Source organism: Talpa europaea, assembly GCF_964194135.1.
Source record: "Talpa europaea genome assembly, chromosome: 2".
NCBI lineage: Eukaryota > Metazoa > Chordata > Mammalia > Eulipotyphla > Talpidae > Talpa > Talpa europaea.
In genome coordinates this window covers 2,396,188-2,414,416 of record NC_140068.1, presented here as the reverse complement: position 1 = coordinate 2,414,416, position 18,229 = coordinate 2,396,188, and the positions used below count along the sequence as shown (strand labels likewise).

Here is an 18,229-nt window from a genome sequence, read left to right as displayed (position 1 = left end):
TGCACAGTTGCATCCTTCCTTACACTTGATGCTGGGTCGCGTGTTATAAGCACATCTGCATAGAGCATTAAATGCATCTTGCTACAGAAAGGCTGCAATGGATTGTAATGAAGTGTCATGAGAGTGTCTTTTTCCAGTCTGGCTTCCGCACCGAGTATTACATTTTCAAACTCTTTTTGTTAACATAATATTCAAAATTATAAAGTACTGTAGTATTTAATTTCATTTGATTATACCAATGAAGTTGAACATTCTAGAACAGTAATTATTCATTTGTATGTATTAACTTGTGTATTAGCTATTCATGTCCTGGGCCCAATTTTTAATTAGAAGATTCAATCTTTCATTAGTCGATGAGGGCTATTTGTATATCGAGGATATTATCATGTACAGCATGTGTCCACAATATTTTTAAGAATTTATTGTTCTTGCATTTTGGTTGGTGGTTTAGTTTTAAAAGAAGTAGAAATCCCTTCACTTCTCCTCACTCCACATAGAGAATCTTGTCTGATAGAAGGAAATATTCTCTTTGCAAAAATCATAGCAATATTGGATTTTATGCTTGAGAAAATCCTGCATAGAACTTATAGCCATCTAAGATGAATAAGTTTTACCACTTTGACGCTAAATTATTTTTTCCTTATTCTTCAGCAATTTCTAGATATCTGGAATTTCTATCTTGTTGATTACACTTGAATGCAGTAAGCAGTACAATAGAAATCCAATTTTCTGAATGGAAAGTTTCCACTGGTTGGTCTGTAATGTCAGAAGATTTTTTATGTTAGACTCTTTTCTAAACCTAAAATCTTGAGTTCAAAGTCCTCACTTATGTCTTGACAGTAGCTTTCAGGCCCATCAACACAGGATAAACACATTTCTTCTCTTTCAAGCTACAGAATCATATTCTCTTTATATCTGTTAACATACTTTTTTCAAAGGAAAAGAACTTTGTTTCCCCACACACACACAAAAAAAATCTCTTTTTCATCTAGTTACACTGGGCCAGTAAGAACAAAAAGACTTCCAATTTAATGGCATGTCTTAATTCCCCGAGACCAGGGAAGAAAAATAGGGGAAACTAAAATGAAAATGGACAATATTAAAACATCCTTCTTGGATGAAGTTAAGGGGCTTTTATAATGCACGCCCTGCCTGTATTACCCAGTGACTGCAGGGGCTTTGACGCCATGCCTGGTCATTCAAGAGGTCTCAGAGCCCCGTTTTAGGCATCATTGAGAGTAACAATGGTTCAGTCATTTTCCTTGTGGATCATTGTTAATCCAATAACATTTATCATGAGGCCTCCTTGGTGGTGCAGGGGTTAAGATGCAGCACTATGAAACTGTCAGCAGCCACTGCAGCCTGAGTTTGATCCCCAGCCAGGGAGCTACCCACAGGGCCCAGCAGACCTCTCCTGTCTCCCCGCTGCTCCCCTTAGCAGTGGATTTCAATAAATCTCCCTGTTCTGTTCCCCACTCTGTCTCTGGTGAATCCTCTCACCCCCCCACACCTCTGGCCTGTACCCCAGTTCTTGTATGCATAAATAAAATAAATCTTAAAAAAACAACATTTATCGCAACATTTAATCCAATCAGAATAGCAACGGAATGAATTATTTCCTGCTATCTATTATTACCATCCCTAGTGAGAGAGATCGTCAGTTTATCCCCAAATGATCAACTTGGTATGCATATAGGCATAAGACTAACCAAGAAAAGTTGAATATTGTTATTATTCATACATATATGTGCATTGTATGTGATAGATAGGCAAAACTTGCTCTTTAAGCAATATCGTCTATATGACAACACTTTTCTCTAACATCGGTGGTAGATAAGCATGCTCTAGCCTGTCTGATTACGAGCTTTGTCACGCATATCCAAATAGGACACCAGTCCCAGGGGTACTACGGCTGCGGGGAACTTTCCTGCACCCCCTCAGATGTGTGCCACCCACATGAAGGGTGCTTTCTCTTCTGATGCTTGCAATGGGTTCTACTAACTGACCTTATGATGTCAACAGACAGACTTGCTTAAAAGAGCAAAACACAAAATGGAATGAGAATTGCATGCACTCAATTATTCATTTGCTTCAATACATAAGAAGATATGAACGCCACAGCCAGGTGGTTCGGTCTCAATGTATAATCTCTCCTCACTAAGGACTTTAAAAAGTATTTAGCTGGATGTGGCTGTAATAAGTGGGGTGGGAAGCAGTGATGAGTAGAGACAAGGCAGAAACCAGGGTCTTAAGCATCTGATTCTTTATGGTTGATAAGGCAAGATGGGACCTAGGGGGTCCTTTAGCTTGGGCTAAACTTGAGCTTACAACCTCACTCTCCTTTTATAACACGTCTTCACACATCCACGTACGTCTTCCCACCACTTCAGAGTGATCCCAAGAGAAGCACAGACACAAAGAGAAAACCATTTAGAAGATTGTTTCTCTGCTGGCTGGGGCTTTAGTCCCACATCACTGAGTAGAACTTTATCTCTATGAGCTGAGAAGACTTTGCAGTAAGAGCTCCTTTATCCAGGAAAAGCAGGCTCTAGTGTGCTCTTCCCTCTTCTGGAATGATCTCTACCCCCTCGGGCCTGTCCGTCTGTCGGGGGCCTTTCCTACTCTCCAAACTAGGGCACATGTCCTTTTTGACATGCTGTTTGAATATCTGTCCTTTTTATCAGTATTCATCACACTTTTAGTTTTGTTCACTATCTTCATCCACACCTGGCAAGCCACAAGGGGACGTGTGCCGTAGTTGTCTTGTTCGCTTCTCTGTCTCCAATCCCTTAAACAGTGAGTAGCACAGATTATAACCTCTGCATATTTGATGGAGGAGGCCAAGGGGCATGAACGTGCAGCACTCAGCGAAGTCACATGAGAGATGCTCGGTGCATGCTGACGGCAGTTGTGTGAGCCACCCCGTGGATTTGTTGCGGTCCTGAAACCAAAGCTTGTTTAGCTTCATGGATGGACATTTTGACAGAATGCCCACTGCCCGTCATCCCCAGAACAGTGCTTCTGCAGGCTCCCAATTCTCTTCTGTTGAACTGGACTTGCTTGGTAGGCAAGGTTAGGACACCCCTGGCTTCTTGAAAAAACAAAACCACTTGCAGATTGTCTAAAACCAGAAGGGCAACCATCAGCGTTGCCTGGGAGGCGGTTAGCAGCATGCCCTGAAGACTCTGCTTCTCTCCAGCACTGTTCGGAGTAGCTCATTTTCATAGATTGTAGGAAAAATGAGAATATTCTATTTTCAGCTGTTTTTCAGATATCTGGTGTGGTCTGCTGTGTGTATAGAAGCTGTTGTGATGAGCCATCGGCAACTGAATGCCATAGAAATGTTTAGGTCAGTTCCCTGCCCAAAGCTGATCCTGCTCTATTTATTCCATTTTTGTTCACTGTGAAACTAAGCAGGGATGTAATCTGGACCACACCTGATGCCATGGGCTGCCCAGAGGGGTCTTCATCCCTCAGCCCCATCTTGTCAGAGGGAATGAAACTGACCACAACTTACTATTGTTAAAAACTTCCCAGTGAGATGGAGAGCTGTGTGGAGATTTCTTGACCTACTAAACATAGAGCTTCCATAGGATCCAGCAATTCCACTCCTAGGTATTTACCCAGAGGACACAGAAACATCCACTCCAAAGAGCACCTGCACCCCTATGTTTATAGCAGCACTGTTTACAATAGCTAAGCTTTGGAAACAGCCCAAATGCCCAAAAATAGATGACTGGATCAAGAAGATGTGGTCCATATACACCTTGGAATATTACTCAGCCATCAAAAAAGATAAAAGATAAACTCATGCAATTTGCAGCAACATGGATGGCGCTGGAAGGGATCAAGCTCAGGGAAATAAGCCAGAAAGAAAAAGAAAAATGCCAGATGGTCTCACTCATAGCAGGAGTCTAGAAAACTTAAATAAGGGATCAGGAAAAAGAATAACCATAAGAAAGAAAATATCAAAATCAACAAAGAACTATGAACCAGAGACACTCTACGGGGGAAGGAGGGATTGGGGTCAAAATAAGTGGGTTGCAATTGTATGGGGAATATAAAAATAAAATTAATTAAAAAAAAAAAAACTTCCCAGTGAGACCAGAGCAAATAGCTGTGAAACCACCAAGTGACACGTTTACCTGAGGATTTCTAATTGAAAAGAGTCTGATTCAAGCTTATCCCATGTGTCAACCCTGTGCCTTCCTGGTTTGTACTTTATTCTGAAGGAAATGGGTGGGAGGGGACTCTGAGCTCTTGGAGCAGGTGGTGAGATCAGATTTGCTCTAGGAAGATTAGTCCAGCAGGGGTGCAAAGACAGATGGGGGGGTGCAGATGGGATTGTAAAACCAGCCCCAGAGCAGGGGCAGTGGGAAGTCGACCCAGAGCCAGAAGACTTGGAGTTGAGGATGGAGGGACAAGTGAAGAGGACAGAGGCCCAGGCCAGTGGAGGGAGCGTGGAGAGAAGGCCCAGGCCTGCAGGGGGAGCGGGAAGAGAAGGCCCAGGCCAGCGGAGCAGTGGTGTGCATGCGAGGACACAGATTCTCCTGCACAGGCACAACAACACACCTTTAGCGTGAGGAATATGAGACAAGAAGCAGTTTTTGAGCCAAAGTGGCTGGGGACCTGGTTGTATCGTTGGTAAATATGGCTATAGAGGGAAGAAAAAGAACACATTTATAGAGGAAACAACTTCGGCATGAACTGAGTTTGAGGTGCTGGCAAGGTCCCGACTCTTGGGCAGGGGAGTTGGCGTGAAGAACCACGCCGGGACGGCCCTCGCGCACCCCCGACCACCGCGGCCTCTCCCCTGCCGGCAGCTGCGCCCCTTGCTCACCCGTCGAGGGCACATAATGTGAGGCCAGAGAGAGTCTTTTCTTTGCAAGAGAGAACATCTCACAAATTAGAACCACCCTTGACTCTGTCCTGGCATCATCGCGGTCATCATATTGCCTCCATCCCGGCCCTGGACATTCTCTCACAGGTGTCCTCTGTCATCTGCTTAAATATTGGGGCTTTGAGTCATCTTCGACAGTAAATGAGTTCCTGTGATTGGGGAGACTAAGAAAGTGTGGGGGTCTACCAAATGCATCGCGCCAGCTGTGGTGCCCTGGTCCCTGGCCCCCCTGCACCCCCAAGGGACCACACGGCACCCCCAGAGTCTCCTGTCCTTCTGCAGACAGCTTGTTCCTGGGCTTCAGGATTGCTCTTTCACTCTGCGTTCCTTTGTTCTCAGTTATTTGCTGTGGATATAAAGTCGTGGATTTTTAGAAGTGTTTTCGCTGCTTTCTTGGGAGTCTGAATAGAGTGTCTTCTACCAAGAATATTTGCGGTGTTTATCAGGTTCTACTCACACACACTCACACACACACCAATCCTCTTCCTAAAATAATGTCTGTTGCATGGTAATGACTCAGGACTAGTGTGCGTTGTTGACTGAGAGGAATTGTTGCACACAAGCCCCTTTGTTGTCAACCTTCGTGGCGCCTTTAACGCCAGGGATTGACCGATCTTTGGCCATGCACCCCACCCATCCATCACTGCCTCTTCTGTGATGGGGATGAGTTACTTTTCTAGGGCTGGCGAGGAATCAGGACTCGCAGGGGGGGCAAAGAGTACGCGGGAAAGTCCCAGTGCGGCATTAAGGGTGACGGTGCCTCCTTGGGCGCTGTGAGGATGGGGCTCAGCGCATTGCGAGACTGACGGAGTTAAGTCTTCACTTTAATGTCTAGGGATGAATACATTTCTATCTCCTGCTTGTTCCTTCTCCTTCTGTACAGATGCGCTGAACCTCCGAAACCGACAGGTCATCTGTGTCACCCTCAAAGTCCTCCAGCATCTGGTGGTGTCAGCTGAGATGGTGGGTGAAGCTTTGGTGCCCTATTACCGTCAAATCCTCCCCATCCTGAACATCTTTAAGAATATGAATGGTGAGTCATCCCAGGAGTCGAAATGTCTTTTAAGCCCTAAAAAAAAGGGAGTGGTTTGAAGTAGAGTTAATTAGCAACACATTGAGGATTTATTATTGCATATAAACTAGGATCCATTTGGAAATCTAAATAGCATAACTCCCACCCCTTCTCTTGCTACTCCCTAGGGAAACAGTAAAATTAACAATTTCGTTTATTACTCCTCACACGTACAGCTTACTTCCTCAGTACAGAAGCACTGAAGCAGTTCTAGAATCTTCCAATAATTAAATTGTAAAGTTTTTTAATAGTCTTTTGAATACATTAGTGTGTTTTGAGTTTGTCCTTTCTCTTGATAGTTTTTTCTGCCGTTTAGATACTTTTTGTTAAAATTGTTCTCAGCTTTTATTATTTGGATAAAGATGAATTTTTTAAATTCGTGGTATTACAATTTGGTACTCTTGGTTTGGAAAGTTTTAATATCGGTTCTTCCATCAAAAAACCTGGAAAATTTGTAGATACTCAGCTAATGGTAAGTACTCATTAGAAATATTTACATGTCAACCCATTTGTCTAAAGCAATATCATGCAAGTTTTGAAAAGTTCTGCTGCTCTCACGCGATTGTGCTCTCTGGGTATTCGGTGAGGGTACATCTGCTCGTTGAGACTGTGATTTTCCTCTCATGCTTCCTGACATCATGTAAATCTAATTTTCTTTTATGTTGCTAACTTTGAAGTTCCATAATTCTCATATGAACAATGAAGTCAACATTTGAAGTTAATTCCTGACAGTAAATAAACTAGTAGTTTACTGGAATCTGCATGAAAATGTTGCCGGATGGTCTGCTTGGTGTACGTATGAGAAAATATCCAATAAGAGTCTGAATAGATGGAAGCTCCCACTTCATACAAGTCTTCTATTAGGAAGCACTATTTTTTCATATTATTCCTAAATTGCTATTGAAAGTCTGCTTAACCCGCAGACTATTCAGGAAATGGTGGAATCCTCAGAAAGTCTTTAGCTGTCTCCAATAGTAGGACCTACCTGTATGTTTAATACTAAACATGTTTAGTACAAACAACTTGAACTGGGATTGTGGGAGTTTAAGAACACTCACAATAGAGTGAGTTGATGTTCATTCCAACCTATCTAAACGCTGTATGATATCCAGTCCAGAATATCTGGAAGCTGTATGTTAATGTGGACATTTAAACAAGATGGTTATAAACATAGGTAGGGGTGCAGGTACTCTTTGGAATTGATGTTTCTGTGTCCTTTGGGTAAATACCTAGGAGTGGAATTGCTGGGGGTTGCAATTGTATGGGGAATATAAAAATAAAATTAAATTAAAAAATAAAATAAAATAAAATAAACAAGATGGTTATACTTTCAGAAATTAAAAATTGGGTGTTTTTAAATGAGTTTCTTGCAGTCTAAACTGAAAGTTTTAGTAACTGCACTTCTACTTTATGGAAAATGCTTATTTAAATATTTTTGAATAAGCATTTTTGAAAATGCTTATTTAAATATTTTAAATGCTTATTTAAATATTTTGCTTATTTAAATGCTTGTTTAAATATTTTTTGCTTATTTAAATATTTTAATATTTTTAACTTAGAAATTGACTGTGTAGCAGCATCAAATATCCACATGTAACCAACCCCAAATGGCCCCACGTACACACATTCTCAACTGCAGTTCAGACAAGAAACCCTTTGTTCATCCATTGTATTTAGGTTCCAGCTAACTTGAGGGAGGCACTAACAGAGGTGATAGAGATCAAGATAATAAAGATGCATGGAGAGGTGGAGAGGGTAGTGGAGATGGAGATGTAATGTTGATGGAGATGGTGATGGAAATGGAGATAGTGATATAGAGATGGAGATGGTGATGATGATGGAGATGGTGATGGTGATGATGATGGAGATGGAGATAGTGATGGGGATGGTGATGATGATGGAGATGGAGATGGTGATGATGATGATGATGGAGATGGAGATGGTGATGATGATGGAGATGGTGATGGTGATGATGATGGAGATGGAGATAGTGATGGGATGGTGATGATGATGGAGATGGTGATGATGATGGAGATGGTGATGATGATGGAGATAGTGATGGAGATGAAGATGGAGATGAAGATGGTGATGATGATGGAGACGGTGATGGTGATGATGATGGTGATGTTGGTGGAGGTGGAGATGGAGGTGGAGGTGGAGATTGATGCAGAGATAGGGAAGTCAAGAATGATTAAAGAAATGGAAGAAATCAGACCCCCAAAGTCTTGGGGAACATTTTGTAAGTGTGTGATTTGCAAGTGTTTCCTCTGTGATCCTCGTATGGATGTATACCATCATTTATGTGTGCTATAAATGTTTCCATTTTCTCCTAAGAGTTGCCCCCTGCAACCTTGTTCCGGTATCCACTTGGGTCTCCACACCTGACCTCACAGAGATGAGTCTCCCCCATTCTCCTCCCTTGCTGAGCCTGAGGGGAGTAGGCTGTTCCTACACATTTTTAATGATCGTCTTGTCCCACAGTGGAAGGTGTAGCTTAAATCTAAACATCATTTTGTGTCTTTGTATAAAAGAAAAACAGTGATATTCAAAAGACAATTACAAGCTCCCTCATCCTCAAGGAAACCTGTGCAGAAGAATAAGTGCAGCTGCCAACAAGGCAGATAAATCTCATTGGGAGGACAGGTTCATAGACAAAAGCAACTGGTTTCCACATCTTCCTCATTATACTTTCCATTTAATTTTTCAGCTCACATGTGTTCATAGGCTGAACAAAAGGAGTGATTCACTTTCAGAGTATGTCCCTCTTAGATCTTATCCATGGGAGGGATTCATACCCATGGACCCCAACCTCGCTAATTATTTTTGGAACATTTCTGAGTGCATGTGCCAGGAATTCTGCATCCAACTATTTCTCAGCTCAATATCTTTCTGACATTTGAGGAGAAAATATTAGCTTCAGTTTCATTTTCTACTTATCTGAAAAACCTGTCAGTACAATGCCACAATGCCACTGACTGCATTTCCACAGGGTCATATTATAAAATTGGAGCATGCTAGCTTTCTAACCTCAAGCCATTCTTCCAAGTGGCCAGGCTACCACAGACCCAATTCTACCAGAAGGAGCTAATCACCAGAGTTCCCAGCACAGTGGTGTTTTCACTACCAAAATAATTTTGCTTTCATTTCATTTTTAGGAAATCCTGCTTTATGTATTCATATTCACAGAACCATCTATACTTCTCTTATGTAAGCAGGTGTCTTTAGTAGTGGATACATCTATTTTAAATGAAAATCACATGAGAAACATGTAGCACGTAGCATTAGACAAAAATCCATCCTCACTTTCGATGTGTTTGAGAATGATTCCCCACATTTGCATGTTTCCTCTTTTCCCTAATTAACTTTCCTGTACATCAATGTCTAGTTAAATTCAGACTCAAACCCATTTCTCTCAAGTCCCACCAGAGAATATATTTTTGAATGAGACCAGGTACAACTGATAGAAAGAATGAAAGACTAGTGCCTGGAACGCAATGACCTTGTCCCCTGTGCACTTCCACGGAGACAGAAAGCCATCACCAGGCCCACAGAATTAGTCCAAGCCTATGGGAAAGAACAGTTTTATATTTCTTTTTATGTGGGATAATTTCTCACAAGGTAGAATTAAACTGTAGTTTAAAAAAAAAAACACAGATAAATGCAAGGCGTCGACAGATAAATGCAAAGCGTAAAGAGTAGCATTTGGAGCCAGAGACCCGTGACCCTGGGCAGCCCAGGTGTTGTCTCGGGACCTAACCTCCATCCTCTATGCAGAATCCTGACGACCGTGACTTTGGCACAGTTGAAGTGACCATGCAAGGCAGTGTCTCATTGCCCATTCTCGGCCAGCCTGGCCTTGAGTGGGTATTAAAAAGGCAGCCACTGTCATCACACGTTACTCGCATTGATTATTGTTAGATACAAATACAGAGAGACCATCAGCATTATTGCAGGAATTGTGGGTAGGCAGCTGGGTATTCTGTGCCCCGCTGGGTAACCCCGTCCTTTGACCCTTCTGTGATCTTTGACGGGACAGCAGTGCCTTTGGGTTTTTCCAGCTGCAAATATAATATCCCTTTGCTTCCAAGAATTCCTCTTGCCTCTGATTGCCAGATGCAAGGGGAGGGGTGATAGGGGGAGCCAGCAGACATTCAAGGGTAACTGATTTTCGCACCCACCCCTCCCTGGCATAATCTTTAAACTTGAATATGTGGCTGATGTTTGGGGGTATGCCATATTCAAGAAGAGAAGCTTGAGTGTAACAAAGAAGGGTGTCTTCTGCCTGGGAAGAACCAAGCTAGCAGCGAAGACTTTGAGCCATTTTCTTATATTCTAAACAACAAATTCAGGGGGGGGGGCGCGGGTGCCTCGATCATGCTGTCTTTGCAATGTCTGCTTTGGGATGAAAGCAAAAGAAGTTTCTGTAATGCAATTTCTTCTTTCCTGTGTTCTTTCACAAATGTTATTAAAGGTTACAGAAAATTAAGACAATAGGAAGGCGCGATTTATAGCTTTCAGATGGAACTACAAAATTAATGATGCGGTGTATCGCATTTGAGAAGCATGAGGCAATAAATGGGGCTAGAACTTTCCTAGCTGGAGTTAGGGGCTCTGCTGGCAGAACCGGCTGCCCACCCAGCAGCCCCATGGCTGAAAGCAACCCCTGTTCTGTCTCCTTTCTTCTAACTGTCCCCAAACCTCACACTCTCCAGCTCTCTGCAACTCCAGTGTGGTTATAACTTTGTCATAGAGCAAGCACAAGCAAATTCAGCAATGAAATACCATGTCCCCGAGCACGGAGGGTCAGAGCGTCTCAGGCTGAATGGACGCCACTTAGACTAAGAGGCACAACTTCTAAGACAAGTTCAGGCCCATGAGAAACATAAAGGGAATTTGCAAAATGTTAGAATGTTTGTGGCAGGTCTTTGCCCCTGAAACGTCAGTAGTTTCTAAGTGACAGCAACAGTGGTCTTGCGCCGATCATCTTTCGGACAACCACGAAGGAGGACGCGAACACTGGCAGTCAACCAGCTCCACAGGCCCTTGGCCCCTGCGCGCCGGTGCCCACTCCTGGGCCTGAGTGGTGATGGGCTTCTGGGAGCTGATTGTTCACCAAAAAAAAAAAAAAAAAAACTTTGGTTTTTCTGTCTTACAATTGACTTTACAAAGGTCATTTCCTAGAGCTTAAAATTTAATTTTGGACTAGAGGTTTCTTCCCCCATGGGATTCCAAGGCCTTCCGAGTCTATGATGGATATTTTAGAAATTGTCTTCAAAGTTCCTTTGACATTGTCAGGTTTATGAGACTGGAAAGCATCAGAGCGCCCGGTTTACTGAGGGAAGGACTGGACCTGTCCTCCCGGTGTCCTCGGCCTGAGGCGTGAGCCTGACGCTGCCCGCGCTCAGGTGTAACCAGTTGCCTGAGGGAATCCTGGGAGCGTGACACGGCTGAGGCCCCTCCAGCTTGCTGAGCTGCTGGGTTACGCTGGGCCCACGAACCGAGTGCTGGCGTCCGGCTGTCTGTCCCGCGTGGAGCGCGCACACCTGGCCAGCAGGTGCCCAGAGCGTGCCTGTTGGGTGACTCACAGCCTCCCACACAACCCACACTCGCTCTTTCAGCCTCGCCCTGCGTCACCCGGGGGAGACTGGTATCTAGTCCTGCCCGGAATAGATACCCACGCCTGACATTCCCATCCGGCGTCTCTCTCGAGCCTTAGCCACGCAGGACGGTGTGCAATCCGTCCCCCACCAGCAGGCCCTCGGGGAGTCGTGTCAGGCTTCCCCTCGCCCTCACTCTGCCCCGCGCTCCATATCCCTGTTCCAAGTCGTCTTGGTAAGCAAAGCTTGCGGAGCCTGGACCCTCTCGGGGTGGGTGAGGGGACCCGCGTCCCTGCTGACGTGAGGGTGATGCAGCCCAGGTGGAGCCTCTGGACACCTTCACTGGCTGCGCTGTGCACGTGGCCAGCGGGGAGGGTGGGCTCCAGCGACGTTCGCCCAGCCAAGTCCCTTCACTGGCCTCCTTCGACGTTGTCCTCTTGGCCCCTTCCGCATGGGGAGAGGCAGGCATTCGGGTGTGGTCTGCCTTCTCTGTCCATCTCCCTGGTTGTGTGTGGCCCGGGGGAACGGGGAGCTGTTCCCGGAATGTCTCTCTGTATTTAGAAGCGCAGGACCCGGTGAGGCGATGATCAAGGAACGCTGCGTCCCGTTCTGAGCATGGGGGCACTGGGCGGTGGCAGGGGGGAGATTTGTAGCGGGTAAGTGGAGGCTGCCTCTGTTCCCCACCCGGTGCGGTGGTGGAGAAAACTGCATGTGGATGGCTTTTGCGCGTCTCTCCTAAGAAAACTAAGTGACAGCTGTGAGAATTAATGTGATAATCTAGTAAGGGGATTGGACGCACACTGGGTGTTCCGTTCAAAGAGCCAATCTTTCTTCTTACGCCAGAAATTTATTTTGTAGATGTTAAAGCCCCATTTGCAGAGACACTCCAACTTTCCTATTCAGCGCGCCGTCTCCAGCTTCGGAGCCTCTCTCACATCACAAGAGGGCTCTGAAGGGCTTAGTAACCACAGGCCTAATTGATGAAACCCCAACCTCTTTCCCAGACAGACACCACGTTCAGATCTTAAATGGCTCCTATTGCAGCTCCACGGTGTGACTCTTTCAGAATCTTAGTGCCCAAGTCTCATCCTGGGCATCTGAGTTCGCCAGCATTAACCGTGTCATGTAGTTTTTCCACTGCCGGCCCCTGTAACCTGGTCCACAGGGGTCAGTCAGACAGAACCTCCGATTGCAGACCGACCCCCACCCAGACCACCATCCTAGCTCCCAGGCCAGTTGGCTAGTTTGGGGTGTCTAGACAGACTCGCATAGATAACCCCCAGGCCATTTCTGAAACTAAAAGACAGGGCAGTTGCTGTGGGATGAAAGTCTTGAGCTGGCATGGAGCTGGGCACAGCATGTGGGGATGGGTCACATAACCTGCACCCTGGTTCTTGACCTTGAAAGCCCATCTGAGCCCAGTCCAGGGGCTCTCTGGAGATGACACCTGTTTCTTCCCTGGAAGTGAATGCAGGTATCAGCTCCTCTCAGGCACCTTCTGAGATCCCACTCTCTCCTCCTAGCTCTTCCCAGGTTGCCCATCCTGTGCCACTTCTGCAGCCCTGTGTTTTCAGCCAGCCAGCAGGCCCAGTTTCGGGGGGTGGGGTGGGGGAGGCTCTTTACTCAAACTGTCTGCAAGGCCAGTTTCACTAAGTGTGCTCCGTCACTTCACCAGCCCTCCCTCCCCAGTAAGGGTCACCAGACAAAATGATCTGGTTCCACATGGTCCCTAGGCCTTGGCTAGCAGCATGCCCTCTGCAGCTGGGAGCTGGCACATTTCTAAATAGGAGGTTTCCACCCATTCAGCTAAGACCTTTAAGATCTGCCTGCAGAAACCTGTAAAATATGCTTTAGTATATTTAAAAGCTCAAGGTGGGACCCAGTGAGCAGCAGGCAGATGTCCCCCGAGAGAAAGCAGCGTCCTTCCCTGTCCATGCGACAGAAGGTCTCGCTTAGCCTGGACAAGAACACAGAGATTCCTAAAGCTTTCATGTAAGGAGGCACCTGTATCCCAGCGCATCATAATTCGGACTTTTAAAATCACCTAAAATATCACCCGTTCTGGATTGTGATAATTAAAGTCTCATTCCCACTTTCCTTCATATGCAAATCTCTCGTAAGCACCAACAGATGACTTTCAGAGGTCTCTGAGGAAGCTGCAGAGAAAATAAGAATGTCACCAAGTGACATTCTACATTGTTATCTGGAATAGTCACGGTCCGCGACATCGTTAAAAGACAAGCTTGAAAGGGGATTGAGGGCCAGACCGAAGCTTGATTCTCCAGGAGCCTTTCCTGAAGCCACACGAGACTTACAGGGCCTCGTTGCCCTCCCCCTTCACCCCCCACCACCACTCCGTTCCAGGGGCCTGGGGTCAGCCATACCTTCCTGCACTCAGCAGCATGTCACCTGTCACCAGGAATCAAAATGCTCAACTTGTGTTTGGATCCACCTGGGGCTGGAAGTTTGCAGTGGGGAAAGGGGTGTGAAGGGGTGTGATGGGCTCCACCTCTCTCTCTCCCCTTAGATGCTGCTCCCAACCCCCCTTTGCCGACCAGGCTCTGGGGTGTCCGACTGCGGGAGTTGAGAGGGGAGACCTTACTGCCTAAGGCCATCCCAGCCGGCTCTTGCTCCTAGGGGCTGTAAGGGGTGCGGGGGGTGTAGCACCCAGCCCTCTTAGGTGGGGCCTTGCTGAGGGCTCTGCAGGGATCCCCCCACAGAATGTTGCTCTCTATGCTGCGTGCTCACTGTGACCCCATCCCAGCCCTTCTACTCCCTGCAGTCCCCGGGTCCTGTGCTCAGGCCCTTCTGGGGAGCCCTGTTGCACAGGCTGCAGAGGCCCCGCCAGGCTTCCTCCCCACATGAGGTGCACCAGCGCTGGGCACGACAGCCTGGGTTGGGGCTCAGATGTCCAGTCTGCTGCCCCCGCCTCTGCTAGATCCTCAACAGGAGCAAGGCCCAGGGACTGGTGGGGCCCCGAGCTGCCCACCTCCGCGCGGCTCCATGGCGGGTCGGGGGCCACCGCGCAGGACAGCGCCAGTCAGCGAGCATGCAGCTGACCTCTGAAGCACCCTGTCACCTTGACCATGCAGCGAACCCCAATTTAGGAAGCCCCATTTCCACTTCCTGCCACACCGATTTTGGTTGACTTGCACCGAACACGAAACAGTAGGGGATTTTTTTCACTTAGTATGAAACCAGCTTTCCATTTTTATTGTCTTCCTCAAACATCTATATTGTTCACGTTGGCAGCAAGGAATGCATAGAGCTCAGCATAAGATCAGCCATCAGAGAAGGAGGAATTGAAAAATCTGATGCGCCTATTTCCTGAGAAAACGGCAAATATTATTGCTATTCCTCTGCTTGCCTGCTTTCTGCAGTCTATGCGCATGTGCATCCTGAATTCATGTTCCAAGTCATCAAGGAAAAAGGAATGGCGGCCCGGTGTTGTGACTAACTTCTCTTCAGAGCCTTCCAAGATCAATTTGCTTTTTTCCCCCTTAAATACAGTACTTTAATATAAGCTTTTTGTGAGCCTATTTATATCCGTATTGAGATGGCAATGAACAAAAAATGACTCCCCATTCAGTGAGTTTTCGACTTTGCATCCCTCTCACAGTCGGCCTCTGCCCCCCTCTCACAGTCGGCCTCTGCCCCCCAGGTCCCCAGGTGAGGCCTGCGTCCCACCTTACCACATACTCCCTGAGACGCGGTTATCTTCGCCATACCTTAAAAAACGAATTAATGATGCAATATTAAAATGTAAAAATCAAGACTGTAACTGGGCCATAAAAACAGGACAATTGCCTGGTAATTCTCCCACAACTCGAAGCTTCGTTTCCACCTTGAGGCAAGTTGGACGGCCGTTGTGTACAGAAAGGATCTGGAGGAGTTTGTAGTCCTGCCAACAGAAACCATCGCGCGTCCGTGTTTGCACGGGACAGCGTTTACTGTTATAAATACAGTAGCAGCCGCCGCGCGGAAGGCGAGGCCGAGACCTGTGCTGAGGCAGCGGGACACAAGCCTTCCCTGGGCCCCTGGCCTCAGCCAGCAGGGGCGGGCCAGACCCTCAGGCGTCCAGTCTCTGCCCTCCCTCCCTGCTCTTCTCTCACCTGCCTCGCCCTCCTGGGGTGATCGTGGGTCATCTTCCCACTTTCCCACCAGCTGATCGGTGGCCTCAGCTCTACCCACAAGAAGCTGTGCCTCACTAGGCTGGCTCTGGCTCTGACTAGACCACGGGAGGGAGGGAGGCCTGGGGACATCTGTATCCCGGGATGAGTCACCACACGTGGCTGGGAGTGGCCACGGCCGGACCACGAAGCTTGTGTCCACTGTTAATACTGCAAAGGACACCGCTTGCTCGCCCAGGTGAACTCAGAAGGCCGAGGCCGTGGAGAGTCTTGACGACAGCGACAAGGTCTGGAGTTTTCTGTGGCCGTTTCAGAGTTGAACCACGCCATCTAACGAGTTGACCATCTATAGTAAGTGGAGAATAAAATCAGGAAGTTCTATGTGGTTTTCCAAAGATTAGCCCACGGTGAGCAGGCGTCACCGCAGAGTCGGGTGGGTCTGAGAGCTGAGGGCCTCGGTGCCTGGCCGCCAAAGACAGACCTGGCGTCTCCTGAGCGATCACAGCAAGACCTAAAACTCCTTCAGACCAGTGAGAGGAAGCACAGGGAGTCTCACTTCTGCAACTGTTATCCTCACTCTCCAGACAAGCTAAGAACTGGATCCAGTGACTTGCCCAAGCTTCTGTGAGGGGACGGAGCCAAGGTCGGGGCCAAAGGATCAGGTAGATCTGCCAGCACACCTGAGCGCCAGGAGCTCTGGACCGGCAACCGCCGGGCCAGCGAGAGTAGTTCTGCTGCAGTTTTGATCAACAGATTTCTTTTATTTAATGTGCTGAAGTAAATGGAAGTCGCATTGATCCACCTTAACAATTATTATCTGCTGTCAGATCAAAGTCGCGGTGCCCCCTGCACCAGACTCGTGTGCATTAGAAAGCAAAAATGTTTTCACACCATCAATTTCCATCATGCAGTAGCGATCGATGAGAGCTTGAGAAAAACTCTGAGCACAGAACACGAGCAGCAAGTTCACCTGCTTCAAAGCGCCAAGCAGACGATTACCTGAGCCTGGCACACATAGCTCTGCTGCCTGCCGGGGGTGGCCCAGTCTCGGTACACTCGACTCTAGCAGCTTTTCTTCTCGCCGGCATCAATAAAAGGTGGGTACGTGGTGGAAACACCTTGGGGACCAGGTGCTCCCAGAAAAGTTCTTTCCCGGAGAACGTTTCAAAAGCTATGTGTGTTCCCTGTGTGTTTTGTCAAACCTAAGACGTACATAAGCCTTGAACATACTTTATGTTTCATGCGGTCCTGAGGAAGAGCAAAGTATTGTTAATAAAACTGTGATGTGCTGTCGACATCCTGATTTAAAAATGTAGAAAATGCGCTGATGCCACGCAGTCTAGCCCAGCTGGCGCCCCGGGCATCCAGCATCTGGAAACCGGAACACAGAAATCGTGGTTTCTCAAACATGGAGCCTCCCTCCTTAGGGAGCGAGTGTTCTGTCGTCCACAGACAGGGACTCCAGCTCAGAACCTTAGTGTTTTGCTCATGGTCACTCAGGGGTAGTCAAGATTCAAATCTAAATTAGTTTGATTCAAAGCTTTGTTTTCTAAGAGGGTTAGAATCTCTCCTTTTCCTGCTTCTAATTGCTTGACCAGTTTTTCCACCCATTTCTTGAGAGTAGAGCAAAATCATAAAGGGAAGAAGAGGTTAAACCAAAGACTGTTGGAGCAGCCTTTGTTCATTATAAAACTAACTGTCAAAAATTTATAGTTCAGTTAGATAACTGGGATCTGCATGACCATGGATGGGCATTTACATGGATATTGTAAAGCAAATTATTTGTGATATATTAATGTATGTAAAAATAGCCATTTCTAAACAATGTTCTCTACAAAACACAATAGTCAATAAATTAATATGTGAAACCAGTTTTGGGCTTCAGTCTCCGATAAACTTACTATTTTTTATTTCAAAAATTGCTGCTCAGATTAATCAATTTGAAATTATCGTCCTCATGGACAATTGGGGTTTAGTTCTTCTTTATAGAATATTACTCAGCATTCAAAAAAGATAAACACATGCAATTTGCTGCAACATGGATGGCGCTGGAAGGGATCATGCTCAGCGAAATAAGCCAGAAAGAAAAAGAAAAATACCGGATGGTCTCACTCATAGCAGGAATCTAGAAAACTTAAATAATGGACCAGGAAAATGAATAACTATAAGAAAGTGAAAATCAAAATCAACAAAAAACTATGAACCAGAGACACTTTTAGGGGGGCCGGAGGGGAGGGATTGGGGTCAGAATGGGGGGCTGCAATTGTATGGGGAATATAACAATAAAATTTATAAAAAAATAAAAAAAAGAAAAATAAAAAAAAAAAAAAAGAAAAAAAAAAAAGGAAGGCCTGTATTAAACATTAAGATGAAAGTTCAAAAAAAAAAAAAAAAAAAGAAGTGGAACAAAAGAATGATAGTGTCATAATTGGATTGGAAAAGTAAAATGAAATAGATAAGAATGGGTTAACATATTATAATAAAGTAAAACAATTCAGTGTCCACATGACAGGTTAAGCACACTGCAGTC

The 18,229-nt window shown here is 46.0% G+C and overlaps 1 protein-coding gene across 1 annotated transcript in view; it reads left to right on the top strand.

Annotated features, from left to right (window-relative positions):
- PACRG (parkin coregulated) overlaps nucleotides 1-18,229 on the top strand; it is a gene marked incomplete at both ends in the record, with an annotated part of 405,213 nt that overhangs the window by 228,484 nt on the left and 158,500 nt on the right. Inside the window, one exon of the mRNA XM_084228954.1 lies at nucleotides 5,784-5,933. Within this exon, the coding sequence (XP_084085080.1) occupies nucleotides 5,784-5,933 (150 nt within the window). The remainder of the gene's footprint in view (nucleotides 1-5,783; nucleotides 5,934-18,229) is intronic.